Here is an 18786-nt window from a genome sequence, read left to right as displayed (position 1 = left end):
TTAAATGAAATTTAATTCAATTTAGGCAACTCTAATGATGTTGTTGGATCATTTGAAATTGGTGGCTTCTTATCATGATGTGAATAAGATGACCTGCCAAAACTTGGCTGTGTGCTTTGGACCAGTATTATTAAGTCAGAGGCAAGAAACTTCCACCCATAACAACAGAGTCTTTACTGATTCCAAGGAACTTGCGACTGCTTTGGATTTTAAAAAACATATTGAAGTTCTTCACTACTTACTTCAACTCTGGCCAGGTAAATGATTCAGTGGGATTATTTTTCTCTTACAGTGATATCTCTACAATGATAGAATTAGCTAATCATTAAATATGCCCATGTATGGTTGAAGAAAATCTTTTCTAGATTTTGCTTTTTAAAATAGTATGAATTGATACCTGCCCTTTAGATTTCTCCATTTAAATGTTCTGCTTTTGCTGATACTGTTGTAGACGTAGAGATCAATGTATACGTTTTGGATTTGGTCAGCTCTGGGTTTGAATCCTGATTGTCTCCCTTATTAGTCTGACCGTGGGCAACTTCATTAACATTTTAGAGCCTCAGTATCACCTTTTGTCATGTGGGTTAGTAATATGTTTATAGAATTGATAGGAAGATTAAATTTAAAAAAGTATGTGTATAAGGTGCTCAGCACAGCTCTTGGCACATAATAGGTACTCAGTAAATATTAAGATTTTTACTGTTATCATTTTTAGTTCAACTGATTTAAAGCAGAATTCATTTTTCTACTTAAATCAGTTCTTCCTGACATCTTTCATGTATTCATGGTCATTCTTCAAATTGTCTAGGCTTGAGTGGACAATTTAGTTTTTCTTGTCCATCCCTTATTCAATAAGAAAAGGCTGACAGTTATTTTCCTAACATATCTCTTAAATATTTCCACAGCTAAAAGGAATATGTATTTAATTAGATGCTTTATAAAGGATCCCTGTATTTAGGTTCTAAAATTTTCTTACCCAGTAGTAACTCCCACTTGCCTCCCCTATCCTGCATAGGACCAAGTGTGAAGATACTTCAATGCTAAGGGCAGTACACAGTGTTGAAAGTGCCTGGGCCCTGGAGTCGGGCTTGGATTCAGATCCGATGGTGGCACTCACCAGCAGTGTGGACTCAGGCAAACTTTCCTAAGCCTCAGTTTGCTTCTGTGTGAACAGTGCCTACCTTAGGGTTGTTGTGAAGATTGGCATAAAGGATCTAAGGAAATGAACAGAGAGTTTAGCATAAAGTCAGTCCTCAGTAAATGTGCTTATTAGTCTTCCCTGGTGGCTCAGTGGTAAAGAATCTGCCTGCAATGCAAGAGATGTGGGTTTGATCCCTGGGTCGGGAAGTTCCCCTAGAGAAAGAAATGGCAACTTGCTCTAGAATTCTTGCCTAGGAAATCCCATGGACAGAGGAGCCATGGGGTCACAAAAGAGTTGGATACAACTTAGCTACTCAACAAAAAAAACTCTTTTGTTAATGTATATGAGAGAAGGATAGACTAAATAAAGTACAAAAGGCTTGGACTTCCCTGGTGAGTCAGAGGCTAGGAGTCCGCCTGCCAATGCAGGAGACACGGGTTTGATCCTGGTTCGGGAATATTTTACATGCCTCAAGATGGCTAAGCCCATGCATCACAGCTCCTGAGCCCATGCTCTAGAGCTCTCGAGCCACAGCTGCTGAAGCCTGCATGCCCTAGAGCCCATGCTCTGAGACAAGAGAAGCCGCCACAGTGAGAAATACCAAGCACCACAGCTAGAGCGTGGCCCCTGCTTGCTGCAGCTAGAGAAAGCCCACGTGTGGCAACAAAGACCCAGCACAGCCAAGAATAAATAAATATAAATAAACACGTATTTTAAAAAAACACAAAGTATAAAGGATTGCTTGATTTAGTCTTTTAAAAAACTAATTAATTTTAAAAAGTGAGTTAAAAACTAAGCTAATAAAAATTTTCAACCTTTAAATTTGGAAAGTTAATATTTTTGTTTTCTTTTAAATACAGGCTTAAAAAATCATTTTCAAATTATATTTTAGCTGAGTTAGTATGTATTATTTATTAGTTAAAAGTGCTGAATGTAGGTGTTCTAATTAGTCTGATTTCTACATTTGGTACCCAACATAAGGGATCACTCGGGTTCAGGTTTAAATGTGTGTTTCCTAGCTTTTCCTGGAACTGTTTTAATTTTAATAAACATGAAAATTTGGGAAAGGAGCTATCTTATCATTCTAATCAAATGAAAGTTTTCTTGCCTGGAGCTATTAAGTTTATTACCAGTATCTGAGTTCTTTTATCATTAATTCTGTATCAGAGGTTAATGTCACTCCATTATTTTGTAACAGTCATCTTAGTGTTGGATTTAGGAGCAAAAATTTATGTTGTATGTTATAGGAAAAAAAGGTTCAGATTTGAGACTCACTGTACAGTATTTCAATAACAACCTTAAGCAATTGTGTCTGAGTATATAGCACCTTATTCCAAAGGTTTGTGTGGTTGGATTGAAAAATAGCTGCCCCCTTGTCTATAACTTATTATTTTTCTTCAGTTATGATACCTCAGACAAAGTATAGAATAGGGCAGAAAGTTGAGAGGAAATAGGAGTTAGTCTTGCCTGCTACATAACTTGCTTTTGGATTTAAGAAGAGGCACAAATCAGGTAGACACAGTGCACTGACTGAGCCTGAGAAAATTGATGGTGCCATGGAAAATAGGCCATGGCATATTACTTGCTGAATGACTGTCCTTGCTACATGTACCCCAGTTACTTTCCTTGTTGGTATTTATCCTACTCCAGAAATAAAAAGAATTGGTTCCACCCTTTCCTGTCTACCTTCCTTCTTTTTTACTTCCTTAACTTTTTGTTTTATTATTTTTTTAATTTTGGGCAGTATAATTTGCTTTATATTAATAATTTGAATATAATTTACTTTGAGCTTTTCTTCTTGAAAAATCTTGTCTTCAAAGTGATCAGTTAGAACCCTGGTATACTGGCACTGAAAGTTAAAAGTCAGCCTGCCAGTGGCTTTTCAGATTCTTCTGGCAAAACCCTAAATTCTTTGGAAGCAGCTTTGAGGCTAGATTGGCAGCAGGTGAGGGAGCAAAATGGAAACACATTTCCCTTTTGATCAAAACAGTCTTCTTTTCATCTTTTTTATGTACTGGGTATGTAGAAGGTAGTTGCTTTTAAAAAAACATTAGTTTGCTGTCTTAAGAATATTGAAAATTAATGATAGGCTACCCTTTCACTTTATAGATAGGAAAATAGCTTTAGAGAATATACAATTCTTAGACTAGCTGTTTGTTACATCACATTTTCTATGACATCGATTTGGGACTGGGCTTTTGTTTTTGGAAGAGCTATCTATTTTCCCTAATTCTTTTTTTTTTTTTTTTTTTGCGGGGGTGGGGGGGGCTGTGCAGCTTGTGGGATCTTAGTTCCCTGGCCAGAGATTGAACCTGAGCCCTTGGCAGGGAGAGTACTGGAGTTCTAACTGCTGGACTGCCAGGGAATTCCTTCCCTAATTCTTTTTGGTTCATTTTTCTCACTAGACTAAGCTTCATGAGGTCCAGGACTACATTTTGCTTACCTCTACACTTCCAGGTTATAACAGAGTACTTGGCAATAACTAGATACCCAATATATTCTATTAAGTAAAATAATTATGCCCAAGGTAATTATACTATAGATAAAAAGCTAATAGAGTGGTGATTAAAAATATAAATCTATTGGTAGAAAATAAGAAAATTATGCTTCTTAGTAATTATCATTATATTTTGAGAATTTTTTAACAACTTTCTAGATTGTATTTTCATCTTATTCTTTTGAAGGTGGGTAATCAGCAGTGCTAGGAAAACCAGAATTTTGGGAGGTAAAAGTAACCATTTTATCTGCATATGTAATAGGAAACCCGTATCACCACCAGTAGTTTAAAAAGCTAGTAAAGTTGATTTTTTAGAAATTTTGGTCTAAAAGATATAAAATACTTCAGTTGGTTTTTTGAAAGAAAGTGTTAGTTGCTCAGCCGTGTCTGATTCTTTGCAACTCCACGGGCTGTAGCTTGCCAGGCCCTCTGTCCATGGACTTCTCTAGGCAAGAATACTGGAGTGGGTTGCCAATCTCTTCTCCAGGGGATCTTCCCAATCCAGGTCTCCTGCATTGCAGGTGGATTCTTTGCTGTCTGAGCCATCAGAGATATAAAATATTATAAATTGGTTTCTTAAATGTTTTATAAGAAAATGCAAAAATAATGTTTGAACAGGGACTTGGTTAAGCAACTTTAAGCAGCTGGCAACAAAATAAAGGTGGGTTTTTGCAGGTGAATGTCGGAAAATACAGACAAATTAAGACAAGGTCAACCCAGAGTCAAAAATGTTTTACCCTGGTTGGATCACAAACCAGATGACCTCAAGGTTAGCCTAGTACTGTAATGGGTTGGCAAAAACAAAAGGCATGACACTTAAGCACTAAGAATAGGAAGAGCACAGCAAATGAAGGGGAAAAGGCAAGGAGACTTAGCAAGGATAAGCATCTTCAGTAGAAGGATGAATAATTAAACAGTGAAAAAAGTTAGATATCCATTCTGCAATGGCATATGGCACTCTCTGTTAATACTGTTTTAAATATCAAGTTAAAGTAAATATCGCCATTCCTTTCATGGCTCAGCGGGTACACAATCCTCCTGCAATACAAGAGACACAGGAGACACCCAGGCTCAATCCCTGGGTTGGGAAGATCCCCAGGAGGAGGAAATGGCAACCCACTCCAGTATTCTTGCTTGGAAAATCCCATGGACAGAGGAGTCTGGTGGGCTCCAGTCCATGAGTTGCAAAGGGTTGAACACAACTGAGCGACTAACACACACATTCCTTTAAAGTAAATATCAGACCTTTTTTTTTTTGTAGAAAATTTTAAATCAAGAACTTTTAGCTATTCATAGTGATATGTAAGAGCCATCATAAAAATGCAGGTAAACAGAAATGTTAAAAACATACCTATATACAGTTATCAGGTAAAAATCATTCAATCTCTGAAAATGTTATATAAATCACTGTACATCTGGAAAACTAGAACCATATACATGTCTGTATTATTCTTTAATTATTTTATTCAGCAGGAAATGAATATGTTAGAGAGTGTAAAGTTGGCGTGTTGTCACTGGTTGTATGATCCCTTTATCTTAGTGGAGGGAGGTATATAAATGGAGAGGCACTTATTAATGGAGAATAAACATGTAGAAATAGAAAGGCATTATGGATAATTTTTTAATAGCTGTGCCTCAACATTTAAATTAAGTCCATTCGACAAGTGTTTTGTTCAGTACACACAAAAGAGTAAGCTGTAAAGCCTTGATTTGTTATGAAGTAGTGTGTGTCTCCCTCCTAATCTGTTTGGCCAGTGCAATGCATACTATTAATAATAGAAGGAATTAGTCTAAGTATGAGGAATGTTGTTTGTGATTGTTAGAGTCCTAACCAGAATGGGAAAATAAAATATCTGTACTATTTTCAGGCAATAAATGAAGACTGTTATTAGCTAATGCTGTATAATCAAACTCAGGTAACAAGTGGACAAGTCTAGATTTCATGCATTTTATCAAAGTGAAATTTGACTGTTTAAAGTCAAGTAAATTATGACACCGCTGCTAGTAGAATTGCAAAAAACCCACAAAGATTAGAACTTTAAGACTGAGCACTTTAGATGCCTTGGCCTCATTTAGATATTTGCAGATAAAGAAACTTTTATTTTGTTTATACACAAACATGCCTTGCCTGCTTTTTGCTGTAGCTTTTAATTTAAAAGAAGCTACCAGCTTAGCCACTGTTTGAATTATAGCTAGATATTAATTAACTTGCACAGAAAGTTAATCAACTTGGAAATTTGATTTATTTGGGGATGTTGTGATGTAGCATGAATTAGCACTGCTGAACATTCTACTGGCTTCTGTTCCTAATCTTGATTATGTCTGGTGATAGAAAAAATAGTTATGGAATGCTTTCTTTTGGTAATGTGCATGTGTTTGTTGTAATGCATGTTTGTAGGTGATTATTAAATAGCTTATCTTTAGCTCTGTGTTTTTAAATTGGATTAAGTTGGATTACTGTCACTAAAGCAAATCAATTCTTTGTTCCTAGTGCAACGTTTAACTATCAAAGAATCAGCAGACAATTTGTTCCCAAAGCAGAAGTCTTCTCTGAATTATTTGAGGCGGAAGAAAGAACGACCTTACTTGTTAAATTTAAGTGGTACTGAATCATCAAGAGTACTCAGGCCAAGGCAAACCAGACTAGACAGTCCACTCAGTAATCGTTACGCAGGAGACTGGAGCAGCTGTGGAGAAAACTACTTTTTAAATACGAAAGAAAATTTAAATACTGTGGATTATGATGATGTCCCTTCAGAAGACAGAGAAAATGGAGAAAACTGTAGCAAAATATATGAGCCAGATATCATGACTGAACAGCCAACTCCTCTGTCCAAAGAGTGCACATTTCAGACGTATTTGACAGTGCAGTCAATTGAGTCTAGAGTGGACAGAAAAGTCAATCTCAAAGATCTGCAAGAAAGTATTGATACTTTGATTGGAAATCTAGAGAGTGAACTCAACAAAAACAAGCTTAATATGAGTGTTTAAGGTTGAGAGTTTTTGCTTATTCATAACGTCTTATGTTTCACATCCATCTTTCTCACTTTCTTGTATCTCTCACAGTGATGTTTTAAATTTTTTACTCTTGAAACCTTCAGTTATTTTCTAACAAGTTCATGTAATTCAAAAAACACCATCCATTACCATAGTTTTTACTTATTTCATTAGGAAGTTTTTCTTGAGGTAAAGATAACCTGGACTTCTTGTGGGTATTTCTTGCCAATGCTATGGGTATAAGTTTAAAATGCACTTCTAAGGTTCATATAAGTTATTAGCCCCTCAAGACTTTTGTACTTTATAGAAACTGCTTTTCTGAAACAGACATTCCTTCCACTGGAAGGAATGCAGCTGCTCCGTCTGATTTGCAGTATGAATCCACGCACACTGCAACATCGTTCCATCACATTTCGTTCACAATGCAAATGCTGCTGTAAGAAAACCTTTTTATAAATTTTTACTTTTTATAAAGTAAAATTATACAAATATTAATGTATTCTGTGTTAACATTCAGTAATTATTTAAACTTAAAAAATAAGTATTTTTGTAAGCCCCAATATATGTATATATTTATCAGCGCATATATGTACAGATATTAGAATAGGGGGAAGGATTGGCTGCAAAATCACGTGTATCTTTAAAGTATATGTCATAAGGCCAAAATCATTAGCTTAAAAATGTCTTTTTCAGGGAAAGAACATTTAAGTTAAAGGAGGAGTTGCATAGAAACACTTGAACCAAAACACTAGGAACATCTAAATAGAAAAAATAAGACTTTCATTTTTGACTTACAGAAAGTCACAGTATCCCCAGTGAGAGGTCATCCTTTAAATTGAAATCTTCTAACATTTTAAAGGATTAAGTGCCAAGATTTCTGCACTGGTGACTTAAATTTAAAAATCTTTACCTATTTATGCATTTTTATCTTCTGCTTTTTAAATCAAAGTAATTATACTTAGAACATATTTATTTGTAATAGTACATATATAACTTTGACTTTATAATTACCTTCATTTATTTCTAAAGAAATCTTGCCAGGATACTATGTTATTGATTTTTAAAAATTAACTTATTTTGACTAATTTTATCTACAAGACAGTCATTATAGCAATCACAACAGTGTTTGAAAATGTAAATTTAGAAGTCTTTTTTATTAAATTGGAATGTATTTTTTGTAAACTTTTATACCTACAGAATGTATAATTTAAAATTATTAACAAAATTTGAACTACCAACTTAAAGATGTAGCAACCATTACAAAAACTGACTTCTTGATGTTTTTTAAAATATTAAAGTATTTAACTTTCTATGCAATATACATTGGTAAATGGAATACCAAGTAATTTAATTTGGAAATTTACTTGGTAAAAGTCAGATAAATAACTATTTTTATATGAAACTTTCATTTTTAAAGCTTTATATAATAATTCAGAAAAATGCCAAAAGAATATGTGACAGATATATATTATTGAGTAAATGGTCAAAAGAAATGTACCCTAAATATTTTGTAAGAAGACTGTCTCAGTCTTTCTTTTGAGTGCTATATCACATACCTTATATAAATTAGTGCCAGAAATGTAAAAGCTTTATTAAAACATTATAACCTCGGTATCATGCTATTATTATGATGATTTTTAAGGATCATTTATTTCAAAGTCATTCTTTTTAAATGAACATGTTAAAGTATTGGACCATCATATATTATCCATAAATATATGTAATAACATTTTTTTTCCAAAATTGAGTTTTCCAGAATCTGCAGTACTTTAAGGGACATACATTATTTTGGATGCCAATAATTTTAAAGTTAATCTCTGCCATCTTAAGTATTAATGGAAAATACTAAACATTTGTTGTTTAAATCAGTCATAATAAACCTCTTTTGTTGACTGTGCTGTTTTAGAAGTACTCCATTAATATACCTTTATTTAAAATGGCCTTTTCAAATCTTTTTTGAGTTTTTATACCTGCTTTTTATAGTCTCCTGGAATCTTCCCATACTGTTAGACAGTCAACTCTCATTCCCCTGCCAGCCCTAATGGTTTTCAGGATTGAAAACAAATTTAATTTTAGTGCATGTACCTGAACAAAGATTTTAAACAATTCAAGTAGATTGAAAATAAAAAATAAAAGTGCTCCTCCCTGCCATCCACATCAATCTTACTTCTCAGAGGTAACAACCACTATTTATTCTTCAGGTAACTGCCTTTGTCACTCTAGGCTTCCTGCTGCTGTTTCTTGATTTGTCATTTAAGCGGTACCTGTTGACTGTCTGTTTTGAGTGATGAGCAATTTATTTCACTCTGTTTCTCCTCCTCATTTATTTATTTAATTTTTTGGTTTCTCTTTTGGTTGCTTCTGTGACTTTAATAAATTATTTCTTGATCCATCAGTTTTAAACAGTATCTCTTGACCTCTTACCATTGTGGAAATGACCAACCCGGTACTTTCTTTCCAATTCATTACTGCCCTTTACCTCCCCAACTTCTGTGAGTTATACTATTAGTTTATATAATCAATCATTAATAGATGTGTATTATTTGGGGAAACTATACTTTTGATTTTCCTTTAGTATTGATTCTAAAAACTGCTAATCAATAACAAGCAGTTATGCTAGATTATGCAGAAATATTCATGGGTGATATTACCATGTGATGGTATCTCCAATCTTACAATCTTGAAGTCTGTATACTGATTTAAGCAGAATACAAACTAAAGGTCAAATGGATTATTTTATCTTACAGCCATCAGTTTCTCTAAATCAGGTATTATTTGCTTCATAATGGCTTTTGAAGATTTTACTGTTTTCTGGAGTAAGTAATTACCTTTTTTTTCTTGGAGAGAAGATAAATATTTTCTTTACTATTACACTTCCTTTGTCAGTAAATTACCAAATTCGTTCAGACTACTTTTAGCTTTCATTCTGGATTCCTGAAGGGTATCATTACCTTTATTTTTCTTTGACAGAAGAAAAATATTTTCTTTACTATAACCCAGGGATCATTTTAAGCTTCTTAATTAACTTTATCAAACTTGTGCTTAGCAATTTTTAGCTGTTTCCTGGGATATATTTTCTTTGCACTCCTATGTGCTACTTTTTTTGTTTTTATTCTAAATTTCATTTTTTCCTTTTTGATTTGTTTGCTGAAGTATATTTATAAGTAGCCCTCTGCCCCACCACTTCCAAAATCAGGCACATGGGAGATAAACTTTGAGTCCTTGCATGTCTGACAAGGTCTTTATTTTCCATACTTCACTTTGATTGGACTTGTCCTAGGTTCAAACTCATTTTCCTTAGAACTTTGAAGACATTTCTCTATTATCTTCTAGCATCCAGCTTTGCAGTAATCCAGGTAAGAATGATGGTGGTTCAGACCAGCAAGGAGACAATAGGGTGGTGAGGAGTGATTGTATTTTCAATACATTTTGAAGTAGGAGCCAAAGAAATCTGCAAGTAGACTGTGAGCAAAAGGAGTAAATCCTGAGCAACTGAAGGATGGAGTTGCTATCAGCTAAGATTGACATGACTCCACTGTGTTTTTTAAATGAGTTCCTTGTAGTGGATGCTGCTGTTATAAATACAGTGATTATGGAAATGCTTTATAAAATCCTTATTATCTCTTAAGTACTAATGCTTCTGTACCTGGTGATGGTCCCCATAGAGTCACTGTAAGAATAAGAATGCAAGAAAGCAAAGTCCCACATTGTAATTGTCTTTGGAAATTTTCAGATTGCGTAGCTTTATATCAGGGACCCTAAAGAAACAGATTTGGGAGTGATACGGTTCCTGGAAAGAATTTAATTCCAGACCAAAGAATGATTTTGAGGTTTAGGATTTTATAATTTAAGAACATCGAATTTTAGCTACTTGGACAGTGATAAAGCTGTTTTATGTTTAAGTCCTAATTTGAGTCTCACTGACCTGAGGAATTTGGTACTAAGAGGAATGTTCTTTTCTCTTTTCCCTGCCCCATGTTTGCTTTGAATTCAATAAGGCTCAGATATGATAAATATCCCTGACAGAAGCATCAGACTGTGCCCCAGCTTCCAGGAGACAGAGAGCAGTTAGCCAGCATTGTTTCTCTGAATCTTACGTGAAGGTAAATTCTATGAAAATAAAAAAGGGATTTAAATGCTGAACAGCCTAAGCAACAGTTCCCTAGACTTCATGTCACCCTGTTGCCCCAAACTTGGAATCATTCTCTTAGCCCTTATACACAACCTGTCAGCAGGTCTATGCACTGAAGTTTGTCACTACCAACACCCTCGTCCAAGCCACCAGCATCTCTGTCTCTTCCTAGTTCATCTCTTTACTATCACTCTGCACTCCCCACACCCACAATCCATTCCAACCACAGAAGCTAAAGTAAACTTTAGAAAAGATAGCCACACCCTCTCCTGGACCTTTTCCCATGGTCCCTGTGCTTCAGCAACACGGAGGACCTCAGTCCTGTAAGGATCTTTGGACTTGCCATTCCCAGTGTCTAGAAAGCTCTTCACCCAGATCTTACTTGGGTGCCTTTTTTTAATCGTCTCACATCTCTGCTTAAATGTCAACCTAATCACTAACTGCTTTGAGAATGGGGGAGGAAGAAGACAGAGATTTCTATTTCTTGTAACAAGCCCCAAATAGTTATGCTACTATATGATTAAACTACAGATATTTATAACTTTGGGAAATGTTTCCTGCCTTACTTTCATCAAGACGTTTATCAGTATCTGAAATTACCTTCTGTATTTGATCATTATCTGTGCCCATACTTCTTGAATGTAATTTCCATGGCAACAGGGACCTTGTGTATCTAGTTCTTTGCCATAGGCCTAGGACTTATAACATTGAAGATGTTCAGTTAATAAATGAATGAATAAAAAGGGATTCTTAGAGAATGCTTATCTTTTGTCAGGAAAAGACTAAGCACTATGAGGTGCAACATGTATGTAATTTTTCAAATATTCACTCCTGATCAATAAATCATTTGTGGTTAAGAAAATAATGTTTCCTTTATTTTTTCAATGATTTGTCTTTCTTTTGGAACTAGCATGACATTGGTAAAATTTAGTGACTTAAAAAATAAGGGGGTTGAGAGGGAGAGGGTGGGATGATTTGGAAGAATGGGAATTCTAACATGTATACTGTCATGTAAGAATTGAATCGCCAGTCCATGTCTGACGTAGGGTGCAGCATGCTTGGGGCTGGTTCATGGGGATGACCCAGAGAGATGTTGTGGGGAGGGAGGTGGGAGGGGGGTTCGTGTTTGGGAACGTATGTAAGAATTAAAGATTTTAAAATTTAAAAAATTAAAAAAAATTAAAAAATAAAATAAAATAAAAAAAAGAAAAAAAAATAAGGGGGTTGGCAATTTTAGGTAATTTTGTGCTGCAGAGTTCAGTGGAAACAATAATTTAAATGATATGTGTGTGAAAAGGTACATCTCACCATAAGAAAAAAAGATTTCTAAGAAAGCTTTTGTTAAAATGAATCATTTATTTCTTTACAGAAATTGCGATGAAAAATATCCTGTTAATTTTTGTGCACTTTTTAGTAGAACTGTAAAAACCTACGTTTCACTTTATTAGAAAATATTTTCATAAAGTTAAATGAATACTATAAACAATTCCTTTTTTCAAAAAAATTAGAATAACAGAGACCATTTTAGGACGAGGAACTACATTTAGTGTTTTCATTTTTCTCAAATGAATGTTTGTTTTAAACAAGTGAGAAAAATACCTAAATATTGCCCCTGAATTGGGTTAACTTAATCCTTATTTGTTTGATAAGGCCTTTGGTATGCTTTTAAGTCAGTTGAGTTAATCTTTCTTTTTTGGCTTAATGGATGTATTATGTAGGGAAAACTTGGTATTGGCCTCAGTATTCTACATACTTCTTTGACTGGAAATTTTACTCTTCAAAATAAACTCTTCCAAGGAGAGTTTAAAATTCCAGCTTTAGACAAGTACAATGGATATTAAATTAAGAAATGGGAAAGTCCCTCATATCTAAGATGTTTTTGTGAAAGTGATGAGCCTGCAGCTTACATTTTTTCACAGCCACAGATACTGAACAGCGAGTGAACCCCTTGTTCCTAACCTTTGTTCAGGAAAATGGATCTATTTGTGTCTCTTCTTGACTGACTCCCAAACCCCATTCCTCCCCTCCATCCCCACCCCTCCCCCTTTCCACCAGTATAAGTGCACATTTTAACCTAAGAGCAACTCTGAATCATGAGATTAATGAAAACAACTTGTCCAAACCTGGGAGATGAAAATTGTCAGAGCATAAAGTGCCATCTGTCCTGGGTTATGAGTCTATGTTTGATCTGTACATAATCTCAAAACTCACCTGTAAAGTCAACCAATCTATACATAAAAGAAGGCCAGTTAATATCTCTTTCCATCAACATTTTATTATAAATACTTCAAAGCATAAAGAAAAGCTGAATATCATATAGTGAACATTCACATATTTCCCACCTAGCTTCTATCACTGTTTAGCATTTTGCTGTATCTGCTTGATCATGTACCTATGTATCCACTCTTCTTTTTCTTGATTCTTAGTACATTTAAAGTAAGTTGCAGACTTCCAGTACATGTCACAATGTGTCATTTTGGACACCACAAAAATTGAGTTGGAGATAAATTTTGTGTGATTATAATTAACCTCTAAGAATCATATGTGAATTCACCATAAATCCTAGGTTTCATCATCGTTAGAAAAACCCATTGCTATGAAAATCCTCTAAAAATGCATATTTTGGGTATCCTGTGTTCCTTCCCATGTTACTTTTAGTTATCCCAGACCTCCATCATACAGACAACCTTTACAATTTCTGCCATATTCAATACCATGTGTAATATTATTTTCTTATTTTCTCTAAACATTTTTCTATTAAATTTATTATTTATTTTATAATTTTAATATAAAATAAAATTAAAATTTATTATTATTATAAACTTCATATTATTACCATAAGAGGAAAACCAGTGATCATTTGTTATGTTAACTTCATATGTTTTTTCTAATACACAAAAACAGATTTATAACGTACACCTTGGCATATATACCACACTTGGGGAAATACTGAATGACAGCCCCTGTTCTTTCCAATTTTCCTACCAGAAATACTGGGACACAAGCAGTCAGAGCTGCACTGAAAGTTGGACACATAGATAACCCCAGGGAGGGACAAAAACATCACATGCAGATTTGCGCAAGTCTCATCTTGATGATGGAGAGAGCTGAAGGGTTTCCCAGCAGCGCTAGGGAGGGTCTGTCAGCAGCCTGGCTGAGATATGTCCTGGGTGGGGTCCATTCTTCATGAGCCCTATGCTGCCAACTCCAGTGGCCCTGCAGGCCCCACACTGGCAAGAACAGAACCAAAGTCAGTCCTTGCAGCTGGGGTTCCTACTTTAGGGTCTTCTCAGGGCTGTGGCCCTGACCACAACCACACTGTTCATTTTGTTTCCTCTTTTAGCCCTCTCCTGCCAGCATCTCTTCTTCGTAACTATGTGCTAGCATGTGTTGTAGGAGACCGACACCACGCCCATCTTTCCCTCCTGAAATTAGAGCCTATTACAGGAACCAGACACATGGAGATAAAAGTAGCAGGTAAGGTAAGCTGAAGGACTTCCCTAGTGGTCCAGTGGTTAAGTATCTGCCTGCCAACGGGGATCACAAGTTCAATCCCTCGTCTGGGAAGATTTAATATGCTGCAGGGCAACTTAGCCCGTGTGCTACAACTACTGTGCTCTGCAACAAGGGAAGCCACTGCAATGAGAAGCCCATGCACCTCAGCAAGAGAAAGCTCACGCAGAGCAACAAAGACCCAACACAGCTAAATAACGTTTTTAAAAATTTTTAATGTATACACACACACACACATATATATTCTAGTATTAGTAAGCTAGAGAATGTGACTTTGGTCTGCGGTGAAATGGGCTTCTTTCTACATCCCTGTGATCTGATCCCCTCAGCCAGTCACTGGCAGCATTGGTAAGAAACAAGCCTCTCCTGGCAGAGGTGGAAGCTGTCAGAGATATAAAAACATACGCATATTACCTACTATCCACAGGCTGGCTCTGTGTGTGAGGGAACAGAGAAGGCACCCAGCCAAGCAGGCTCATGTCCTGCTCAATCCCACTCAGATGAGTCTGTCTTCTTGTGACTTGAACAGTAAATTAGGGGCAGAGAGAAGCTGAAGCATTCCTCCTGTGCCCTGTTCCCTTGAGAGGTGGGAAAGTTCCCTCCCTTTCATGGAAGCAGGAGAAGAACAGGATGTTATCAGCCAACAATTACCTCCTATTGCTTCCTCCTCTAGTGACCAAATGTCACAGGATGAACTTGGGGATCCTTCATTAAATGCAGCAGGAAATAGAAATGCTGAATGGCATGTGGGCAGCCAACAACAATATGCAAAGCTTTCCCAGGTAATTGCTAGGAAATCATTGTCATTCGGCACCCTGGTGGCCAAAACTGGGCATATTCTCGCCTCTCTTGATCAGTCCCTTTCTCCTCAAGCCTCTCAGGCCATGTGCCAGCTCTGGTGCTTCAAGCCTCAGGGGCCCAACCAGTCTTGCCCTCCCCTCCCATACCCACCACAATCTGCCTCCTTCTCCTCTGCCTCCAGTGTCACCGGAAAGTGTGCAGTCCCCTCATCTGATTAAAATGCTTTGGTGTTGATGGCAGGGTTATCTGTACTTTATTTTAAAATGAGAGCCTCTATTTTAAAATTAAGCCTCTTTTAAAGACTATGCAAAGAAAATATCAGGGGAACTCTGAGTTTCTCTCGGTTCTTTCTGTTGACTGTGGGCTCGCTTGATGCTGCTGCTACCTTGCAAGGTCACATTCACTTCTGGGAGATTGTCAGCCATTGTATGAGCCATCTCCACTTCCCAAATCTGCTTACATCCTTAGCCACTGCGGAACAGTACTTAAGTCATCATCAGCTCTGTTCTTCATGCACTTACACAAGGCCCAAGTCATAAAGGGGCTGAGCTTCTAGCAAATCACTTAATGGAAATTTTATGAAAGCCAGAATTGCATATGTAAATTAATTGCATATGAAAAGCCTAGGCTAGCCAAAACAACACTGGAGAACCAATATTACCTGATTTTAAGGTGACTTATAAAGTGATACTAATTTAGACAGTACGGTATTGGCACCAGGATAGACAAAACACCCATGAAACATAATAGAGGTTTAAGAAAAAGATTCATATGTATATGGACAACTGATTTTTGACAAAGGCAATCCAGGGTAGAAAGAATAGTTTTTTTCAACAAATGTTGCTGGAACAATAGGATATTCATTTGGGAAAAAACCTTCAATAATATATCTTATACCATATAAAAATCAACTAGAAATGGATCATAAATCTAAACATAAAGCATAAAAGTACAAAACTTCCAGGAAAAAAAAAATCCTTGGGTTATGCAAAAATTTCTCAGGTCACCAAAAATGTGATCCATAAAAAAAACAAATTGCGTAACTGAAGTTCATCAAAATTAAAAGCTTCTGCCCTTTGAAAAACACTGTTAAGAGAATAATAAGATAATCCAGAGTGGGACTAATTGTTTGTATATATGTGATAAACGACTTGTATGCAGAAAACTCAGAAATCTGAATAGTAAACAAACAACAAAACCTTCCAAAATAATGAGTAAAATATGTGAACAAATACATATTTTCATGAAAGAAGATATGTAGATGGAAAATAAGCTCAACAGTGTTACTCATTAGGGGAATGCAAATTAAAACTACAGTAAGATACTACTACATCCTAATTGGAATGGCTAATTTTAAAAGACTGACCCTGGTGGTCCACTGGGTAAGAATCCACGTGCCAATGCAGGGGACACGAGTTTGATCCCTGGTCCGAGAAGATTCCACATGTCATGGAGCAACTAAGCCCTTCACAGCTGCTGAGCCTGACCTTCGGAGCCCAAGAGGCACAACTACTGAAGCCCAGGCAACTAGAGGCTGTGCTCTGCAACAAGAGAAGCCACTGCAGTGAGAAGACTTCACATTGCAACTAGAGAGGAGCCCCAACTCCCTGTAACTAGAGAAAGCCTATATGCAGCCATGAAGACCTAGGGCAACTCTCCCCCCACCCCAAAAAATAAACTGACCCTACTGGTGAGAATGTATAGGACCTAGAACAGCCATCACTGCTGGTGGCAGTGAAAAATGGTTTGTAAACATTTGGCAATATCTTAGAAAGTCAAACATACCCACACCATATGATCCAGCCATTCTACTCCTGGATATTTATCAAAGAGAAATAAAAGCTTATGTCCATTAAAAGGCTTGCACAAGAATGATCAAAGGAGACTAATTTGTTATGAACCCAAACAGGAAATAACCAATTCAAGTGTTCATCAAATAAATTGTGATATATCCATATAATGGAATATATCTCAGCAATAAAAAGTAATGAACTATTTATACCCTCAACATGGATGTATGTCAAAAGCAAAAGAATAAGACAAAAATAAGTACATATCATATGATTCCATTTATATAAAATTCTAGAAAAATACAATCTATTGTAATAGAAATAGCAAACCAGTGATTGGGAATTGAGGGGAAATGCTTAAGGGAACTATTGAAAAACGGCATGAGGAATATTTGGGGGTGATGGATATGTTTATTTCTTGACTTGACATGCCCATATACATATGTCAAGACCTAAAAATTTGTATATTTAAATTATATACAAGACTTCCCTGCTGGTACAGTGGATAAGAATCTGCCCGCAAACTCAGGGGACATGGGCTGGATCCCTGGTCCCAGAAGATACCACATGCCGTGGAGTAACCGAAGCTCTTGCAACACAACTACTGAGCTGGTGCTCTGGATCCCTTGTGCTGCAACTACTGTAGTCCACAAGCCGTAGAGCCTGGGCTCCACAAGACAGACCACCGCAATGAGAAGCCTGTACACTGCAACGAAGAGTAGCCCACTCACCGAAACTAGGGCCTTCCTGGTGGCTCAGCGGTAAAGAATCCGCCTGCACTGCATGGGCCTCAGAAGATGTAGGTTGGATCCCTGGGTCAGAAAGATCCCCTGGAGGAGGGTATGGCCACCCACTCCAGTATTCTTGCCTGGAGAATCCCATGGACAGAGTAGCCTGACGGGCTACATTCCGTAAGGTCACAAAGAGTCAGACACAGCTGAAGTGACTGAGCCCACACTCACTGCAGTGCATGGAAGATCCAGTGCAGCCAAAATAAAAAAAAAAAAATCAATCTTTGAAAGAATAAAATATATACAGTGTATTTCATGTAAATTATACCTTAGTAACACCCTTAAGTGTGTACATGTGCAATTGTGTATTGTACCTATGAGACTCGTGTAGCACAATATTCTAAGATTCACAGTGTAACGTTGCCTGTGAGAGCAGGAACTCTGAAGCCAGTCTTGGTTTGTGTCTCACTACATTCCTTGGGCTAGTAACATGATTTTTCTGTCTCAGTTTTCTTAACTGCAGTATGAGGATGCTACTCACTACCTCTCAGAATTGTTGACAGGATTAAAATATATTAAAGCTTTTAGGAGAGTACCTGATGCTGTAGTAAGAGCTCATGAAACATTAGTTATGATTATTAGTAGTGTGGCATCAATTTATAGTTTTCAGCAGTAAATATAATTACTGTCAAATCATAAAGGCCCCTTATAGAATACTCAAGTAATACAGACCTCTTACAAGTGAATGTCCCTTTGCTTCAAAAAAATCTCAAGTGATGAATAGAATAGATTCAAGATTAGCCATGTAGTGATGTTCACTAAGAGCTTCCCAGGTGGCACTAGTGGTAAAGAATCTTCCTGCCAATACAGGAAACATAAAAGATGCAGGTTCGATCCCTGGGTTGGGAAGATCCCCTGAAGAAGGAAATGGCAACCCACCCCAGTATTCACGCCTAGAAAATCCCATGGACAGAGAAGCCTGGTGGGGTACAGTCCATGGTGTTATAAAGAGTCAGACACAACTGAAGCAACTTGGCACACAGCACGATCTTCATTAAAGTAGAATGCTAACTCACTTCTTGTCTCCTATTCCACTCCTGAAAAAGATTTGGAATGGGGAGATTTAGGGACCAGATGGTCCCTAAATATAATCACAAGTGTCCTTATAAAAGGTCAACGGAGGT

The 18786-nt window shown here is 36.6% G+C and overlaps 1 protein-coding gene across 1 annotated transcript in view; it reads left to right on the top strand.

Annotated features, from left to right (window-relative positions):
- SYDE2 (synapse defective Rho GTPase homolog 2) overlaps positions 1-8249 on the top strand; it is a 42672-nt gene extending 34423 nt beyond the window's left edge. The window contains exons 6-7 of the mRNA XM_013962679.2: positions 26-257; positions 6130-8249. Of these exons, the coding sequence (XP_013818133.2) occupies positions 26-257; positions 6130-6629 (732 nt within the window). The 3' untranslated portion in view covers positions 6630-8249. The remainder of the gene's footprint in view (positions 1-25; positions 258-6129) is intronic.

Source organism: Capra hircus, chromosome 3 (genome assembly GCF_001704415.2).
Source record: "Capra hircus breed San Clemente chromosome 3, ASM170441v1, whole genome shotgun sequence".
In the NCBI taxonomy this organism is placed as follows: domain Eukaryota; kingdom Metazoa; phylum Chordata; class Mammalia; order Artiodactyla; family Bovidae; genus Capra; species Capra hircus.
Note: the sequence above shows the minus strand (reverse complement) of the source record. Positions and strands in the feature narration are given on the sequence as shown.